The following is a 19,916-nucleotide window of genomic DNA, read 5'->3' as shown; positions in this document are numbered from 1 at the left end:
AATGATAATTCTTTAATATCCACAATAAATGTTTATCAGATCCCTAACCCTCACACTCTGTGTTAGCCTTTTTTTCTTAGCTACATTATTACAGTGACATGACCTAGGGCATCATGAATAAGGTTGCCATCAATAGCTTTGTTGACTTAACTGTTTTCATCTGTTTGCTGTGCTGGTACCATCAGTTGAGACTTTCACATCTCCAGAGTACATGTATGACTTTTAGAAACACTTATTGAATCAATACTAATCTGCTGACTTCTGTTTCAACACTACTCCTTTGTTTAATCCATAAGTCAGCAGCAGTGACTTGGCATCCATTTTGTCCAAATAATAATAGCAGTAGAAATTAAATAGGAGCTATATGTAGTTCCTGCCTTAGAGGGACTTGAAATTTAAGAATAGAAATGGAAAACCCATTTTTATAAAAATAAGCAATAGATAACAAGTTCATAATCATAGACACAGGTGATATAAATATTACCATCCCAACAATTATATAGCTATATGTATAAATACTGAAAATTAATTCATATTTCTTACATTTGTTGAATGTAAGGAGTAAGGAATGTAGGGAGTTGAAAAGGGTAAATGGTGATGATGGGTGGAATAGGAGTTACTGGAATAATTAAATTGGCTGGAGCCTGGAAAATGAAACACTTTTTCTAATTCCATACTAACATATGTGGAGCTCTCACTGCTCAGCCCAGTTTTTATTACCATCCCATCTTAGTATAGGCACTTTGAAGCCAAGTGGTATTGTTGTTAGTTTCCATAAAGATTGTAAATCTCTCTGTTTATGTGACTGCAAGTAGAATTTTATAAAGAAAACCTTGTTACTTTAATATTATCTCAGACGAGCAATACCCATACCAATTATTAGAGGTAGCAGAAATAAGCACAATCAACAAATGTAAGAAATATGAATAATAAATTGTTATATGAGATATATTTACAAAGGAAAACCCTACTATTGTAGCAAGAGTGGAAAAAGGTTATTGGATAGTTTATATTTAGGTTGTCAAAGCTTTCTAGAAAAGGTAAGGTTTTAGTGGCTGCTGAAATGAAGGCAAGAAAAGAATGTGAAGTTGCAGGGCAAGGGACTAGAAGGGTAGTTCCCTTTTACACAATTCACTTTGATTGGGGTTTCAAACATGAGAATAAATAAATTACATCCTTCAAATGGGAAGGCCTGTGTCATTTTCCCTCTTTGTATCTACAACACTTAGCACATAATAACTTAATAAAAGTTGCATGAGGGGGCAGCTAGGTGGCGCAGTGATAGAGCACCGGCCCTGGATTCAGCAGGACCTCAGTTCAAATGCGGCCTCAGACACATAACACTTACTAGCTGTGTGACCCTGGGCAAGTCATTGCCTAGCTTTAAAAAAAAGTTGCATAAATTAAAAGATTTACATTTGTATAGAAAGAAAATAGATTTATTTCTCAAAAATATCCTGACTTATCAGCATTTCTGTTCTGGGCTCGTCTATTTAGCTTAATTGCCTGTAGCTTAATACAATCTGTTTCACACACACAGAACCCATTTATAATGTCTCAAGTGTTTCTTAAAGCTCTGAAAAAAGAATATCAACTTTATTTTCCTGCCAAATTACTTAATATTCCCTTCTATGATTCTATGAATATAAAATTGGAGTTGAGGTTCATTTCAAATGTAGTCAAATTTGATAGGAAAGAAATAGATAACAGTGTACTTTTATAAGGGATTACAGACTGGGCTTGAATTGACATTCCAATTTTTCTTTAAATTCAGACTACCACTTTTGAGAAGGTAAGATATCTCTGCTTTTTTCCACCCCATTCTACCTCTAAAGGACAAGGGAAAGGCCTCTTGAAGGGCAAAGGGGATGGGTGCAGGGGAATAATGGGAACCTCTCTACTTCCCACTTTTTTCCTCCTACCCTCAAGACTAGGATACCTAATAAAAGTAAACATTACCACTTTCTTTAATATTTTAAGTTCCTGTCATCAACGTTGTTTGAATATGTTTGGGAAAATCTAGTTTCTCTTAATGTATTCTAAATGTTTTCCCTGCATTTTAAAAAATTCTCTGTATTAATTTGCCTACTTTCAAGGCTTTTCTAAGTGAAGGTAAACTTCATATCCAACTCTGTTTTAAAAACACACACACATACACACAAACTAAATTCTTTCAAGATGTGATTTGGCCTTGTCTTATATTCCTGCTATAACTCACTACTTCAGGTATTTACTTAACTAGCTCAAGGTCTTTTATCCTAGTTGTGTCACCCTCTCCCCCTTTTCTTCTTAAAGATTATGTTGAAATTTCTTTTTAGAATGTGATATTTTTATATGCATTTTGAAATTATTGGATACATTTGATTACACTGCAGAATTTTTATTTAAGGGCACAAGCCATTGTGTTTATATCATTGCGTATTGATAACTTTACTGGAATTTTTTTCCCTATCTGATCAGCTTTTGAAGTCAGAAGAGGATGCTTCATATAAACCTGTGAAGAAAGCTTGTACTCAGCTTGTTGATAACTTAGTTGAGCATATCCTTAAATATGAGGAATCTCTAGCTGGTAAGTCACACATTTTGTATATTCGTTATATAATTTAATATATGGGTAAAATATGTGTAAATAATTATGCATAAGCATATGTAAGCATATATATAAAATAGGGTACTTGACAATTTTCTGTACTCATTTTCCTCTCTGCATAGTCAGTGAATCAGACAAGTATTTGTTAAGTACCTATTCACTTCTAAATAACAAGATTCAGATTTCTTCTTGTCGTTAAAATGTAGCGTAGGTTTTTTTGTCTGCATCCTCTTGATGTTGAAATCCAAATTATACTTTATGGGATTGTTAATGTTGAATAAACCTCCTAAAGTTGTTCAGTAAGATTACAATTCACTTGTTTTAGTTGTGACCAACTCTTCATAACCCTGTTTGGGGTTTTCTTCACAGATATACTAGAGTGATTTGCCATTTCCTTCTCCAGCTCATTGTACAGATGAGGAACTGAAGTAAAAATGGTTAAGTGACTTGCCTAGGGTCACACAGCTAGTAAGTGTTTGAGGCCGGATTTGAACTCAGGGAGATGAGTCTTCCTACTCCAGGCCCAACACTGTGGCACCTAGCTGTTAAGGTCACCAATCTTACTCTTAATCGTGATACCTCCTAGTATCTAGATTAATAAATGAAACTAAGCCCAAAGGCCACTTTTTTTTAATTAATAAGAATATCTTGAAAATTTTTTAAGCTCAATTTTAGAATTTTTAACAGACAGATGAATCCTAATTCTTTCAAATCATTTTTTTTAACCTATTGAAAAGAAACTGATTTCACAAGTTTAAAACGGGCTTTTTGTTTAATTCCGTGAGGGTTTTAAAGCTGTTGTTTATTTGATTTTTGGCCTTGAAGATTGTTTCTAAAATTCAGTTAGTGGTCAAAAGCCCTTGAGGAATTAAAATCCCATCTTCTGTCAGAACAAAGACTATCTTATTTTTTGCCAATTGTCAATTTTTTTATTTAGCATTAACATATAAATACATGATTTTTATTTGTCTAATATGGCAATATTAATATAGATAATCCAAAACTCACAAGGCTTTATAATTCCTGAACAGTCAGCAATAAATCATTCTCCGGAAGAAATATATGCATCCCTTGACACAGATGCCATTTAGTGATACATCTGAATTAATTTAGAGTAATACTTTACCCACTTTATTCGCCTCTATCTTTTTTTCTTTTATCTTTCCCACATTTCTTCTATTCCTTTTTTCCTCTCTCTTTCTTTTACCTACTCTATTTATCCCTGCCTTTGACAGTCAAGGGTATTACTTTTGTTTTTAGGGGTAAAAAGATTATTGATTGCTACTCTAAAAATTCACCTTGACCCATGTAATGCAATTTGTCCCCCAAAAGGAAACTTCCTCTTTTAACCCTAACACTCTTCAGCCTGTCACCACTCTTTTAGCCATCTTTATCTTATCCCCATTTTATGTTATCACCTCTGCTTTCCATGTCCTTTTAGCTCAGCCCCATCCATAAGGGCAGGGGAACCCTATCTTCTCTAAAATATACATCTCCCACAGTGCACAGTGTGTTGCACACTTTAGATGCCTAATAATTGTTACTTGCATTGAAGTAGATTCTTTCCAACCTTAACTAAACCCCTTTCCTGACTTAATTTTCCTCATCTGTTACTTCTGTCACTGAAATCACCCACCTCAGCCCCTCACACCACTAAGCATCCCCCCACCTCTGGGAGCAAAAGCCTTCTCTATTACCCTCAGTTACCCAAATTTACATTATTTCCCCCCCAAGGGATTAGTAAAACAGTTTAGATTGTATTCTGTACAATTTCCACTGTGTTTTCATTTCAATTTTTTTTTTCCAGATTCTGACAATAAGGGAGTGAATTCTGGTCGATTGGTAGCTTGCATAACCACTTTGTTCTTATTCAGCAAAATCAGACCCCAGCTAATGGTCAAACATGCCATGACCATGCAACCATACCTTACCACTAAATGTAGCGTAAGTATCAGAAAAGTGCCTTTCTTAAGTAAAAGATGGAAGATTTGAAATTTATAGTTCACATAATAAGGGGAAATATCAACCAGAGTTTTACTAATAGGTCACAAACATTGAGCATAAAGAAAATAGACTGTGTATCCTTTATACATTCTTACATAACATTCAGATTTTAGTTTTTCATTAGTCTGTGCTCCAGGGTATGTTTTTAAATGGAATGAAACATTTACTATAGTATGTATAATACTTTGTGTGTACATTTCCATAAAAACAAAGACTTAGAACTAAAATTATTTAATCTGCAGAGATGTACAGGGTAGGTGTAAGTAACCTACTTAAGAGCTAAATTTTAAAATCATGGACTTTTTTCTGCATATGTCATTCATTATTGCTATTTTGTGTTTTCCTACAAATAAGGAAATTATTTGTCCTGATTTCTGTATACCTAATGTCAACCCCTGATTATAGAAGTTAATAGTTTGTCTTGAGTATTTTTCTAGATGAAAAAACTCAAGGCCTACCAGGGAAAAAAAGGGCAAGAATGTAGATAAGGACAAGAAAAAATTGTGATACCGTTACTCTGTCTTTACAGGGTCATTAAGTACATCCATAAATTACTAGTTTGCCATTAAGTATTCTCTAGCTGACATACATAACCCATCATAGTCCATTGATTGGATTTGAAAAGAATAATAGTGAGGTGTAGTGATGAGAGCACTGAAGGAGAGGCCAAAGAACTTGAGTACAGGTCTGGACATCACCACCGGCCATAGTTGTGACTGCTGGCAGGTCACTACATCTCTCTGAGCTTCAGTTTTTTCCTTGACATAATAAGGATAAGAATGCTTGTCCTGGCTACCCTAGAATGTTACTGTGAGAATTAAATGAAATGATATTCACAAAAGCTCACTTTCAAGTGCTTTTTAAAAAGGTATTTTATGATTCTCCTGTAGAGGGTTCATTTATTTCTAGGCCTTTTTTCTCCCAGTCTTTTCTTTAAGGAAAAAAAAATAATACTTTCCATGTTGCTGACTTTGTTTAGTCCTTGGGAAGAAATGAGTTGTATTGCTTCACCTTTTTGAAAAGTTATCTCTACTTAATGCCTCTGATTCCTTAGCACCGCTCACTTCCTAGCCCCTTTCAGTTAAGCTTCTGTTCTGCTCTGTCTCTACCAAAACTACTCCCTCAAAGGTTACCAATGAACCTCATCTCTGAATCCAAGAACCTTTGATTGGGTCTCATCCATTTTGACTTCTCTGCTGACTTACTCATTTCCTTGACACTCTTCTTCACCCCCATACCCTGTGGCTACTATGACAGTACACACTGCTGATTTTCTTCTTACTTGTCTAACAGTTCCTTCTTTGCCTTCACTTTCTCAGCTCCTTAAGACAGGTGTTACTTAATGTTCTATTCTTAACCTATCTTCCTGTGACCTCTTTCTCAGTGCACCCTCTTGGCTGTCTCATTCATTCTCGCAGCTTCAACTTACAGTTCTATACAGATGACTCCCAAATCTACATATCTAGTCTGGCATATTCCTTTTCATCCTTGAGCTTCAGGCCTGAATCTACAGCTGTCTAATGGTATACCAAATTGATATCCCTCAGATACTTCAAGTTTAATATGTCCAAAGTAGAACTTAAGATCTAACTTCACTATTTCTGTCAAATATATCATTTTCCTAGTCACACAGCCTTCAAACCTCAATGTGGTCTTTCACCCTTTGTTCTCTCTCACCTTCTACATTGAAAATATACAGAGTGCTACTGATTGCATCTACCTTGTATTTTTTATATCCATCCTTTCATTTTGTTTCTGTCGCTATTACCCTCTACCCATTTGGATTATACTGTAACAACCTCCTGAGTGGCCTCCCTACAGTCGTTCTCTCCCCACTCTAATTCATCCTTGTCACTGAAAAATCCATCTGTGGTCATCGTGTCACTTCTTTTCTCGAAACCTTTCAGAGGTTCCCTCCACTATTCAGGTACTGAGTCTTCAGTCTAATTTGTGTGGGTACTGCCTCCAGCAATATAGATCATCACCCATTCATGCCTTCCCATTCTGTGTCTTTCTCTTTTTATCTGTGTCCTTCCATGAATTCACAAGGGGGTCCACCAGATTTGATGGCAGCCTTCTTCACTTTCTCCTTGTATTTCAGAGATACTAGTGGAACAGCCTTCAATTGCTTGAAGTAGTAGTTCAAAAGCTACTCTATTGTTTGCTATATCACATATAAATTCCTTAGTCTGACATTTAAGGTTCCTTTATGATCAGGGTTTAACTTACATTTCTTTACAGCCTTCTTTTTCCTACCAGGTATAATATGCTGTGATCACATCAGAGTACTTGATGCCCTTCCCAGAAGTTCAGCACTTTTTTAACTCTCTGCCTTTACCTTTTTTGTGCCTGAAATGTTCCTCTGTTACTCCGTCATCTATGGCTGTGAAAATCTACTTATGCATCAAGGCTGAACTCAGATGTTACCTTCTCCTTTTCTTGTTCCGGTTTTCTGCATTTTAATTATTATATAGTTATATATTTTTTATGTGTAATATTTTCCTTGTTAGACTGTAAACTCTGGGACGACACTAGTCATATCTGGATAGATAGATACATAGATCGTATTAGTTGCAGCTTGCCTAGAGTTTAACCCAGTGTTTTGTACATATTAGGTAATAAATGGCAATTCAGTAAATGAATCATAGTGCTAATTGGAATCTTAATAAGTATAATGAATAAATAATGAATGCCTCTTGGTTTTTAAGAAGTGAGGTTCCTTGACTAAGCAAAGTGAGAAAGGGCAAAGTTTTTTCAAAAGTACCCCTTTAGAAACTATAGAGTTCTAGTTTCCAGGATCATCTTCATTCTTATCCATTATCTCTCTAAAATCTCTGAAGGGATTTATAACCCACCAATTTGAGAAGTACTAGCTTAAAAGAATAGTTATTTTTAAATATTTTCTTATGCTTCTGCCATTTATTAATTTAAAGAAGTGGAACTTAAAATTTTTTTATTCATTCATTGAATGAATTCTTATTTTATATTTGTAGGGATAAATTATTTTGTCCTATTAAATATTATATTTGGTTTAGATTTTAAAATTTAGATTTAAAGCATTTACTTAAAATAATAGCATAATAGCACTTTAAGCTATAAGGGACCTTAAAGATCATGTAGTTCAGTCTCCTCATTTTAAAGATGAATAAACATTTTGAAAATGAGGCCCAGAAAGATGAAGTACCTTTTCCAAGGTCATACAACAAGTCAGTGAGAAATGAGGGTCTAGGCCCCAAGTCTTTTGACTTCCAGACTTTTGACTTCCAGGCAAGCATTTTTCCTGTCCAACCACACTATTTCCTTATATTTTTGGAAGGAGGAATAAAGGTTTGATTTTTTTTTTCATATTAGAGCTGGTGTGATTCTTTCACCTTACCTATACTTCTCACACACACACACACACACACACACATACACACACACACACACACACACACACACACACGAATCTAATTCTTCCAAAATTTTGAGTAATCAGAAAGCTTTAATTCTTCTTAATTTTGGCCTTGCAGACACAAAATGATTTCATGGTCATTTGCAATGTTGCAAAAATCTTAGAATTAGTAGTACCGTTGATGGAGCACCCAAGTGAAACCTTCCTTGCCACCATTGAGGAAGATCTAATGAAACTTATCATCAAATATGGCATGACAGTAAGTAGTCTATTATGTTTACATATAGATTATACATAATTAACTGGTAATAATTGTTTAAATATTGTAATTTTTTTGATTGGCCACCTGGATTTTCAAAGAAACTTGAACATTTTATAGCTTTTCATTTTGCAGTTATAATTTATCTAAATGGTAACATTTTCTATATCTTTTTAGGTAGTACAACATTGTGTGAGCTGTCTTGGGGCTGTTGTAAATAAAGTCACACAAAATTATAAATTTGTGTGGGCTTGTTTCAATAGATATTATGGTAAGTTAAACATAAAGACATAAATTTTACATATTGCATCAGTTCTGTGGTTTTAACCCAAGCCCAATACTAAGTCTATACCACGGGATAAGGTGGGGGGAAATGGTAATCTTCCATGATGACAGCCTCAGAAACGTGAGGTGTGTACCCTCAGAATAGTCTCCCTTCCCAAAATCCATTATATTAATTGAAAACTAGACTTGACTCACTTTTTGTCTTTGTTTCCCCAGCAGCTATAGCACAGTACCTTGTATGCAGTAGGCACTTCACAGATGTTTGCGGAATTGAATTGAATCTTTGTTTTAACTTCTTCTTGGAAGTTATTTACATTTTTAACCCATTCTTCATGGACTTTGATAAATTCACTGCCTACTCTATATTGTAAAACTTCCCCTGTTATTTTTCCTTATTTTATAACTTTCATGAGTCATCCTCAGAGTTGTTCTGGTCCATTTTCAAGACCCATACTGGATGTACTCCTAATTTTTTTTAAGGTTAGAAATATGTTACTGTGTGAAATAGAATCAACATAAAAAAGCGAGCAGGCAGCCAGGTGCAAAAATAATTGACCCTAATGTTTGCATGAATGTAATTCTTGATGACGTTATTATTTGCTCATTGTCATTTTTAGGAAAAGTATATGTAATAATTAGCACATTAATTCAGGGATGTAATGGTGAGTATAATTAAGTGAAGGATCTCTTCATTAGGTGCACTTTCAAAATTAAAAATTCAGCATCAGGAAGACTCAAACAGCACCGTACTTACAACAAATAAACCAGCACTGCTTAGATCCCTTTTCACTGTTGGAGCACTGTGTCGCCATTTTGATTTTGATCAAGAAGACTTTAAAGGCAGCAGTAAGGTAACATTCTCTAATTTACTTAATTCATTATTTAAAAATTTTATCTGTAAAAGCAAAAAATAATAATATTAAAAAATGAGTCAATCTATATCAAATTGTCTTTTGTCTACTAAAATGTGTGGAATTGTGAATGATGCTGGTTTACATTTTACTAAATGTTTATTAAAATTCTAAATCAGTTTAATTCCAATGGAAAGAAGTTAGAGAGAGGCAGGTTTCACCTCATTCTGAGAAAGAGCATTTTTGAAGTGAGAACTGTCTGAAAATGGAACAGGTATCTCTTTAGATTGTGAGCTTCTGATTACCAGAGATATTTAAGCAAAAGCTAGATTATCATTTCATAAAGGTGTTATAGAAGGGATGCTTGCATCAAAGAGGAATTAGAATAGATTACTTCAAGGATTCTAGGTATTCTTTAAGGTTGAAAAATAAAATCTATATACCAAAGACCATTCCATCATTTCCTTTTTTTCCCCCCTCTCTTTATTTGACTAGGTTAATATAAAGGATAAAGTACTTGAACTCCTGATGTATTTTACAAAACATTCAGATGAAGAAGTACAAACCAAAGCCATTATTGGTCTAGGTAAGATAGTATTTTAAACTTTAGTTTTCTTATGGGTTTGGGGATTAAGGTTGGATAACTTCAGCATTATAATTGTATGTTCTTTACTTATTTTTTATCTTACTGTACATAAAAACTAATTAGTGAGTTCTTGAATGCTTTGATTCAAGGTGTTACTCTTTTGAACATGTTGGTAATGGCAGCATGGTCTAGTGTATGGGATACTGGACTGGGTGTTTGAACTCCTAGGTTCTATTCTTAGCTCTCCCGGTGACTTCCTGGGTAACCTTGAGCAAGTCTCTTAACTTCTTTGTACAGCAGTTTCCTCATCAGCAAAATGAAGTTAACAGTATCTATCCCCCATCTCCCTCATATGGGTGTTGTGAGGATTGATTAGTTTATAAAGCATTTAACAGAATAAGAAGATATTTAAGTAGCGAAGTTTCAGTCCTGGTTTTATTCCCTTGACTTACTCTTACAAATTCATTGCCATGTTCCTGCCTCTTGAACAAACAGTAATTTACATATAGTATAAAACATAGTAATAAACACAAAATTAATAATATATTACATTTACTCAATTTTTTATATAACTACCATAATACAAATTATTTTACAAATTTAAGACATTTCTCATATCCCTACCCTAGGAGCATTGTGTGATTGGGATATGTTTTTATTCTAGCTTCAGTCTTTCAGTGTCCGGGATACCTGAAAGTGCTTAGATATAAGCTAAAGGATGAGGAAAAAATGAACAGTGTAGCTGTGAAAGGAACTATGTTGACATTTAAAAGGCACTCAAAGGTTGTCTGAAAAGCAGTACAGATCTATTCATAATGCTAAATCACTCTTGATTTTGATGCAAACAGGTCTTTAACTTACTGGAAAGAAAACTTAATGGCTTTTTTCTTTTGTGTGAGGGGCTTACTTATAAGAGAAAAATGCATCAAAGTTTATAATTATATTTGTTGTAATGTTTGGCAGTCCTACGTTGACATCTTTGTTATCGATTTTTTGAGCAAGACCTTACCTATCCTACATTGTCATATATGTGTTTCTGTCTTTCCATTCAGAAACTTCAGTAGTAGGAAAAGTTTTTGTTGGGGGTTTTTAATGGCTTTATCTAACTAAGGATGCAGTTTTATGCAGTATTAGCTTTAAGCCATTTAAATGTAAAGGTATAATATAATAAGAAGGCTGTACAGTAGAGAGGCGCCAGTAATAAAACCAAAAGTTAAAATATTCAAAGAACTGAGAGAGAATTACTTTAACTTAAAGAACAGTACTGTCTAGGAAGTAGATCTAAGACCAGCAATTAGAAGATATTTTTGCCTAGTCCTTACATATGCTGTGTGACCTTGAGCAAGTTATTTGATTTCTCCATGCTTTGATTTCAGTTTTAGAAAGTAGCAATGATATTATGGGTTTTCATATGCTATTTAGAAAACACTTAAAGACATTTAAATAAAAATAAAGTTTTATTGGGTAATGAGACAATATTAAGTCAATACTTCAAGAATTTGTGATTTTGTAGATTTATAGGTACTCCTATCAACTCAGATTGCAACTCCTCTCTGCTTTAGTAAATGATCTTTGGGAGTTACCCTAGCCAAAAAAGTCCATCCTCCTACAGTGTGCCTTGTAAAGAACCAATCTGAGTTTAGGTGGACTGTTCCTCAGACAGCATACACTGAGTTTTTCCACTGGGCTCATACTTGAAGCCTTTCTACCTTGGTAGTTCCCCTGTAGCTGGTGCTACCTTGCTATAAGCTTTCAGAACTTGGAGTTACCTTATGCCGTAATGAAGCATCAGAATATAAGATGTTGGTAGATGATATTTGTAAACACAAGTAATAGTATCATTTGATATATCTATTGCTGCATTAGTAAAATCAAGGTTGTAGGTTCAGCATTGCAACTCCAGTAAGAAATCACCTAAGGAGGAATCAAAGGAAAATCACTTAATTCAGGTTTCACTTAATTTTAGCATTTTGGTTGAAGACACTGGTAGAAAAAAACCTAAAATGAGCCATTTTATTTTATCAGGCAGTTATAACTCAACTTTAAAAAAATAAAGCATATATAGTACCTTTTACTAGGGATCTGAAAATGTTTAAAGACATTACCTCTTAAATCCTGAAAGCATCCCTGTGAGGTAGGTGGGTGGTAAATATTATTGTCCCCATTTTACAGATGGAGAATTGAGGCACAGAGAGATTAAGTGACTCACCCTTGGTCACACAACAAGTCAGTGGTGGAGCCAGGAATAGAACCCAAGACTCCTGACTCCCAATCCACTCCCCTAGCCACTAGGCCCTGCTCCCTCCTCAAGTTTTCCTCTTGTGTGAAATTCTCCTTTGAAATGCAATTTCTTGTTTTTAAAACATGGGGAAAGAAGTTCCTGCTCTAAAACTTCTCTAGGTAAGGCTACCTGCATACTCTTAAAGTCATTTTAAGTATTATTTTTTCTGAACTAAGGAAATTATATCTTTTACCAAAATTTTCATTATATTTTGAAATAGTTTACCTATAATTTGAAGTGACTGCATCAAAAACTTTTTCTCCATTTCCCTAGGATTTGCATTTATTCAGCATCCAAGTCTAATGTTTGAGCAAGAAGTAAAGAATCTGTATAACAGCATTCTAGCTGATAAGAACAGCTCAGTCAATTTAAAAATCCAAGTGTTAAAAAATCTCCAGACCTACCTGCAAGAAGAAGATACACGTATGCAACAGGCAGATAAAGACTGTAAGTGAAAGCTGTTTTAAAATCATTTTTTTAAACATTTAGTGTACCTTTATGGAAAAAATAATGGGGGGGGAGAAGGTCATTCATTTTTTACTTTTAATGAGTGTTATGAAGCCATATTTTTCTAAAACCCATGCTGCTCTCTGGTTAAATAGTGCTGAATATTACTGACTTGCTAAAAGAACATTCACAAACTACTGCATCATTTTGGGGGAATGCTAACACCATCCATAGTGAGTTTGCTTTAGAGCATGTAGCAATCTGAAAGAAAGCAGAGGAAGGAGAACTGATTTTTAAGATTAATTTATGAACTTTTCTTAACTCAGAAAGGTAGAGGTGGCACTCCTATGGTATAGGAACATTTTCTTTCCTTTGTGTATAGGAAGGCAGGGGTATTACTGTATTTCATTTTTTCTTCATTTCTTTTAAGTATTTTTAAGCATGGTGAAATGCTTAGAAATGTTTAAGGTTCAAATACATTTAAGGTCTTATTAGGAAGAGAGGGGGGATCAAGAATTGGAAAAGAAAAAACAGTGCTCGTTAGCACTGCACACACACTCATAAATTCTCCCTTTGGGCTCTCACCTTTTAATAGAATCCATTCATATATCCATGCTTCCATTGTTGTGGACCTGTTAAAACATAATTGAGCAGATCATGCTTTTCTTTACATCCATTCCATTATCAGTTGCTGTCTTCTGATAGACCTGGGGAGATATCTAATTTCTTGATTAGATTTAGCTCACTGTTTTCACTGTCAGCCTATTCACAAACTGTCTTTTGAAGGTGACTAATCTCTGTTTTACCTTGAGTCTTACTGCCTTTAATTTGAGTACTAACTTTGTGAGCTTACCATTTTAAGGTTCTGTGATTCTGAACAGGGACATAAGACAGAGCAAGAGAATGTATCCAACAGAAGATTGTTTTCTGTAAAACTTTACTCACTCTCTCCTTCTTTTCATAGGGAAGAAAGTAGCAAAACAGGAAGATCTGAAAGAAATGGGTGACGTTTCCTCAGGGATGAGTAGCTCCATTATGCAGCTTTACCTCAAACAAGTTCTTGAGGCTTTCTTTCACACCCAGTCAAGTGTGCGCCACTTTGCCCTAAATGTCATTGCATTAACCCTCAACCAGGGGCTCATTCATCCAGTTCAGGTAAGCTGGGGAAAATTCTTTTTGCCATTGGATCCAGTTATATTATGAGTTGATAAAGTTGTGTTTGTTCTTCAGATGGGTATTACATTTATCTTCTTTACTTAATGATCTTATAGTGTTATGAAATTTCAGCAAAATATGTAAGGAATTTTCCATTTTACTGGAAGCATGAGAAAGAGTGTATGTATACAAGCAATTAGGTAGCACAGTGGATAGAGTGCGAGACTTGGAGAACAGAAGACCTGAGTTCACATTAGTCGTGATAAATCTGAGCTAATCCATTAACACATTCTTAGGTTTGGACCAACAGTATACATTTTTGAGGTAATTAACTAGGTTAGGTTTGTAATCTATAGAGTAAAACTTGATGATTGACACAGGATTGAATCTGTGGCCTAAAGAGAATTCACACTAAGGCATAACCAAATTAGATAAGCCAGAGTTGGTTTTTAATTAGCTATTCAGAACCTTCATCTTATTTGCCATTACTTACTCGCCAGATTTGTATAATGCTTTTCCTTAGAACTTAGTTGTCCAATCAAAAATTTCAGAATAAAGTTTCAAATCAGTTTGAGAGAAGATACTTTTCTAATCTAGTATCTTTTCACACTTAGATTCTTACCATAATGCCAAGAGCAATTTTACAAATCCGTGGTGACTCTGTTATGGACTATTTGGCTAAAAGAATTGTAGCAGATCCTAAATCCTCAGAAGAATTGTATCATAGAACTGATGTTATTAAATCTAGCTTTACTTTGGAATTTGGTTATGTAAGAGGAAAGTTGGGAGGGAGCAGGCCTTCCATCTCTTGCTGCACAGATTAAACTTCTATCTTCTGTACCAACTCATTCCTAATCGCTAGCATTTAAAGGAAAAAGGAACCATGAAATGGGGCCTTCCATGTGACCATCCCATATGCCTTACATCTCATCCTGTACTTGCCCTCTGTTGGGAAGAAGAGTGACACCTTCCACTCAATAATAAACATTCTAACAACTGATCACATCCTACACATTCCAGTGATTCTGAACCCCTGTAGATCACCATCAAAACCCTATTCCCAGGGTCAGCTAGGTGGCACAGTGGATAGAGCAACAGCCCTGGAGTCAGGAGGACCTAAGTTCAAATCCGGCCTCAGACACATAACACTCACTAGCTATGGGGGGGGGGGTATGTATACATATAAAACAAAACAAACAACAACATAAAAAAAACTATTCCCCATCTACCTACCACCTAATTCCTTATTCTTATCTCACTAACCCTCACACCCCAAAGACCCAACCAAATGCTTCCAACTTCTTCCACTGTTAACCTCTGGAATGCCTATACTATAGACAACAAACTTCCCTTCATCCTAAATCTTTCCCTCTCCTGCTTCTTCCATCTTCTAGCAGTAACAGCAACCTGACCTTCCCTCCTCATCCCTGATAGCACAGCCTCACAGGCCATCCTTTCAGCACTGTCTATACCTACACTTATTTTCCGTGACTCACTAGTCTAGAGAGTGAAGTTGAAATACTTTTTGATTCCCATTTCCACTTCCAGGTTCTGCCTTTTCCTCCATCACTCCTCCTTTGAGATTCACAAAGTTCACATTTGTCACCCAGTCTAAGTGCTGGTAGCTATTGTCTACCAATCCCCAGGTCATTCACCTTCCTTCCTCAAGTGTTCAGTGCTTGGCTCAGAATTTTCCTCTCCTGCCCTCATAATTGAGGGCTTCAACATACATGTTGATTCTCCCTCAAATACCCTAACCACTCAGTTCCTCATCCTACTCACCTCCCATGACCTCTACCCCACTCAGTCATATACAAAGATAGTCATTCTCATGATCTTGCCATCACACACAAATGTACCACTTCCACATTCATGAAATCCAAAATCCCCTTGTCCAACCACAATCTGTTGACTTTCCACCTCTCCCTCAACCCAGCAGTTCTCTCCTAAACCATCTCCCCTGCACTAGCTACTCTTTCCTTTTTTCCTACATTTTGACCCCTTGATGAACCAGTTCAACTGTATACTGTCCTCTTCTCTTGAGTCCCTGGTCCCCTTATCATATCACCAATTTCACTCTGCCAAGCTTCAGTTCTGGATGACTCCTAGCGTTTGCCACCTTTGCTTCTACATGTGCTGCTGAGCAAATGTAGAGAAACTCATGAAACCATTCTGAACTAGGTCCACTACAAGTTTATATTATGCAACTTTAACTAAGCCTTCACTGCTGCCAGTCAATCCTACTCTACCTCCTTTATCAACTTACTATCTCACTTTCCACAGCAGCTCTTCTAAACCTTTCTATACCTCCTCAAACTTCTGTGGCTTCACCTCCCCCCATTCTCTCAGCTGAGAGTTTTCTCTTATATTTTACAAAAGAAATTGATGCCATTTGCCACGAGCTCCCTCTTCTCTTCTCACCTCCTATCATTCAGATGCTTTTTGCCACTGTCTTCACTTTCTCCTCTCTCACACGATAAGGCAGTCCTTCTAATTATTAGGGCAAATACCTCTACCTGCATAAGCAGTCCCATCCCATTCCATCTCCTCCAAAAGCTTATCTGCTCTGTCATCCTTACTTATCACTTATCCTTAGTCTCTCCCTATCTACTGGCTCCTTATCTGCTGCCTACATACACGTCCATGTCGCCTCCATCCTGAAAAAAAAACTCTCACTTGATCCTTCCATACCTGCTATAGACCTGTATATCTCTTTTGCTCTTTGTGGCTAAACTTCTGTGAAAGGCCATCTACAATAGGCATCTATACTTTTTCTCTTTTTAGCCTCTCATTTTCTTCTTAACCCCTTACAGTCAGGCTCCCAGTTTAATCATTCTACTGAAACACCTCTCTCCAAAGTTACCAGTGATTTCTTATTTGCCAAATCCAGTGGCCTTTTCTCAGTCCTAGTTCTTCTTTCTCTCTGCAAGCCTTTGACACTGCTGATCACCCTCTTCTCTTTGATACTGTCTTCTCTCTAGGTTTTCATGACACCACTTTCTCCTGGTTCTCCTGCCTAAGACTACTCTTTATCTAGGTCACACTTTCTAACAATGGTGTCCCACAGGGTTCCATCTTGAGACCCCTTCTCTTCTCCCCCTTTACTACTTCACTTGGTCATCTTAACCACTTCCCGTGAATTTAATTACCATCTCTGCAAATGATTCTCAGATTTACCTGTCTTGCTCTAACCTCTCTGCTGTCCTCCAGTCTCACAAGTTCAGCTGCCTTTCAGACATCTTAAACTAAACTCAACATGTCCAAAATAATTCATTATCTTTCCTCCCAAGCCCTCCTTCCTTCACTCCTTTTCCATTTAATGTAGAGGGCACCACCATCCTCCCATTCCCTCAGACTCAAAACCTAGTTGTCATCCTCAACTCTTTATTACCTATATTCACTCTATCAATTTCACCTTCACAACATCTTTCAGATGCAGCCCTTTCTCTCTGATACTAATCCCACCTTTATGTGCCCTCATCATTCCATATTTAGACTGTTGTGATAGCCTCCGGATATATCTGCCTGTTCCAACCCTCTCCCCATTCTAGGCCACCCTCCATTCAGCTACCAAAGTGATTTTCCTAACATGTGGACGCGACCACTACACCTTCTTATTCAATAAACTCCAGTGGCTCCCTGTCCCCATGGTTAAAAATAAAATCCTCTCTCTGGCCTTCAAAGCCTTTCATTCCCTACCTCCTACCTTTCCAGTCTTGTATTTTACTCCCTGCATTACACCTTATTCCCACTGTCAGTCGACTGACACTGGCTTTCTTGCCCTTCCATGAATAATACTTACCATCCCTCAGCTCCTTGCATTTTCTCTAGCTGTCTCCCATACCTAGAGTGTTCTCCTTCCTCATCTCAACCTACTGGCTTCCCTGACTTCCTTTCAAGTCCCAACTGAAATCTCATCTTATACAGCAAGCCCTTTCCAACCTCTCTTAATTCTAGTGCTTTCCCTCATTATTTCCCATTTACCATGTATATACTTTTACTTTTACATATTTGCTTCTTATCTCCCCCATTAGATTGTGAGCTCCTTAAAGGGAGAGACTTTTTACCTCTTTTTGTATCCCTAGCACTTAGCGGACACTTAGTAAATGTTTACTTACTAACTGACTGAACAATGCTATTGCATAACAGTGTTGGTTAGGGAAACCATATGTAGAAAATGTGCCTATGGAACAGTTTCATATAACATTTCATATCAGTAATTTTTTTGGCATAACTAATTTACCCTTTCAAATGGCTACAACATTTTATTTTAATAATTTTTAATTGAAGTACTTGCAAAGCATGTTGTATAATTCTGCCTCTTTAAACATAATTAAACAGAAAATATAATATAACCCTTTCTCAATGATCTGAGGTCCATAATTATGACCTGTATTCTAATAAATAACATGAAAGGATATAGAATGAGTTGCTTGCCTCTGTATTTAATGAACCTGGGCTGCTTTTGTATCCAGGATATGTGTGTATATAAATACAAAAAAAACCTATAAAATATGAGTTATTTATATATCTACGTGTCGATGTGTGTACATATGTAATAAACATACATAAAATAACAACTGAATATACACGTGTGTGTGTGTGTGTGTAACCTATAAATTACATTTCCCCTCTCTTCATTGCTTTCTTATTTCCTGATTCTGTCAGCCAATCTTCCTTAAAAATAGTACTTCCTTATCAACACAGAGACCAAATCACCAATTGTGGTGGAATGATATGATTCAAATCAGTTTCGTCCTTGGGCGTCTCCTGTGGAGTAAAGTGCATGGGATTTTTTTTTCTTTTGGTAGCTATTTAATCATCTTGGTATTGTTATGTTTTAGGTTGCCAAAAGCTTGACCTTCAGATAATTGGGGTATTATTGTGTATAACTGATTTATTGGGTTTTATACATATACATATAAAAACTTTTTTCTGTTTCTAAGATTATTAATGAAAACATAGCTTTGAGACCCCCAGTTTAAAATTGTTAAAAGCTTTAGGTGTTGAATTAAATGAAAAGAGTGAGAAATAATAGGTCTACATTTTAAATTTTCTTTCTGAAATCATTGTCTGTAGAACTCGTGTGCACTTTGGAGGAAGACTGCCATATTGACTTCTCCCTTTCTGCAACCTCAGATTTATTATGACCAGTGTATTCTTAATACACTGTAACCCTCATTAAAATTCTCTTTACTTTAAAATAACAAAGTTTCGGGCAGCTAGGCAGTGCAGTGGATAGAGCACCAACTCTGAAGTCAGGAGGACCTGAGTTCAAATTTGACCTCAGACCAAACACTTGACACTTACTAGCTGTGTGACCCTGGGCAAGTCACTTAACCCTAATTGCCTAAAAATAAAGAAAAAAAATTAAATTAAAATTTGGGGCAGCTAGATAGCGCAGTGGATAGAGCACCGGCCCTGGATTCAGGAGGACCTGAGTTCAAATCCTGCGTTAGACACGTAACACATACTAGCTATGTGACCCTGGGCAAGTCACTTAACCCCATTACCTAGCCAAAAGAAAAAAAAACTAAAATAACAAAGTTTCCCTTGATATATTCCTTCCTTTCCACATTATGAACCCTGAGCATTGTCTTGAAGGTTTTGATATGGATTACATGTAACATTATATAGGATTATATAATGTATAAGTGTGAATCATTATTTATTACATTTTATTTTGATCTCTAGAGCATTTTTATACCCAATAAAATACTGTATCATGAGAAGCATCATGGAAAAGTAGATAGAGGGTCATCCTTTTGATCAGGAAGACCAAGTCACAAAACCTCTCTGAAACTAAAGTTACAGAAGAGACATGCTTCAGTAGAGCTAGTTTCCACCGAATAGGAGTTTCTAACACTGATAAAATTACAGTTATGATCCTTTCTTTCCCAAAAAATTTTATGAAGATGTTAATGTGCACATATTTAAAGTTAAACTTTGTGTCAGTTCATCCAGCATTTTAAAGCACTAAATGAAATAGTAGCATAGCTTTCCTTTCAGATGATTAACTTTATTTAATGTCGTTAGAAATTAAATATTTCTTTGCTAGATGCGT

General features: G+C 35.9%; 1 protein-coding gene across 1 annotated transcript in view; it reads left to right on the top strand.

Annotated features, from left to right (window-relative positions):
- Positions 1–19,916, top strand: part of NIPBL (NIPBL cohesin loading factor) — a 266,866-nt gene that overhangs the window by 238,385 nt on the left and 8,565 nt on the right. The window contains 8 exon segments of the mRNA XM_020995941.2: positions 2,461–2,569; positions 4,398–4,534; positions 8,107–8,247; positions 8,425–8,518; positions 9,229–9,383; positions 9,879–9,969; positions 12,524–12,697; positions 13,662–13,852. Coding sequence (XP_020851600.1) covers positions 2,461–2,569; positions 4,398–4,534; positions 8,107–8,247; positions 8,425–8,518; positions 9,229–9,383; positions 9,879–9,969; positions 12,524–12,697; positions 13,662–13,852 — 1,092 coding nt within the window.

This window comes from Phascolarctos cinereus, unplaced genomic scaffold (assembly GCF_003287225.1).
Source record: "Phascolarctos cinereus isolate Bilbo 61053 unplaced genomic scaffold, phaCin_HiC Scaffold_4;HRSCAF=312, whole genome shotgun sequence".
In the NCBI taxonomy this organism is placed as follows: domain Eukaryota; kingdom Metazoa; phylum Chordata; class Mammalia; order Diprotodontia; family Phascolarctidae; genus Phascolarctos; species Phascolarctos cinereus.
The sequence above is the reverse complement of the archived record's forward strand: the minus strand, read 5'-3'. Positions and strand labels throughout refer to the sequence as shown.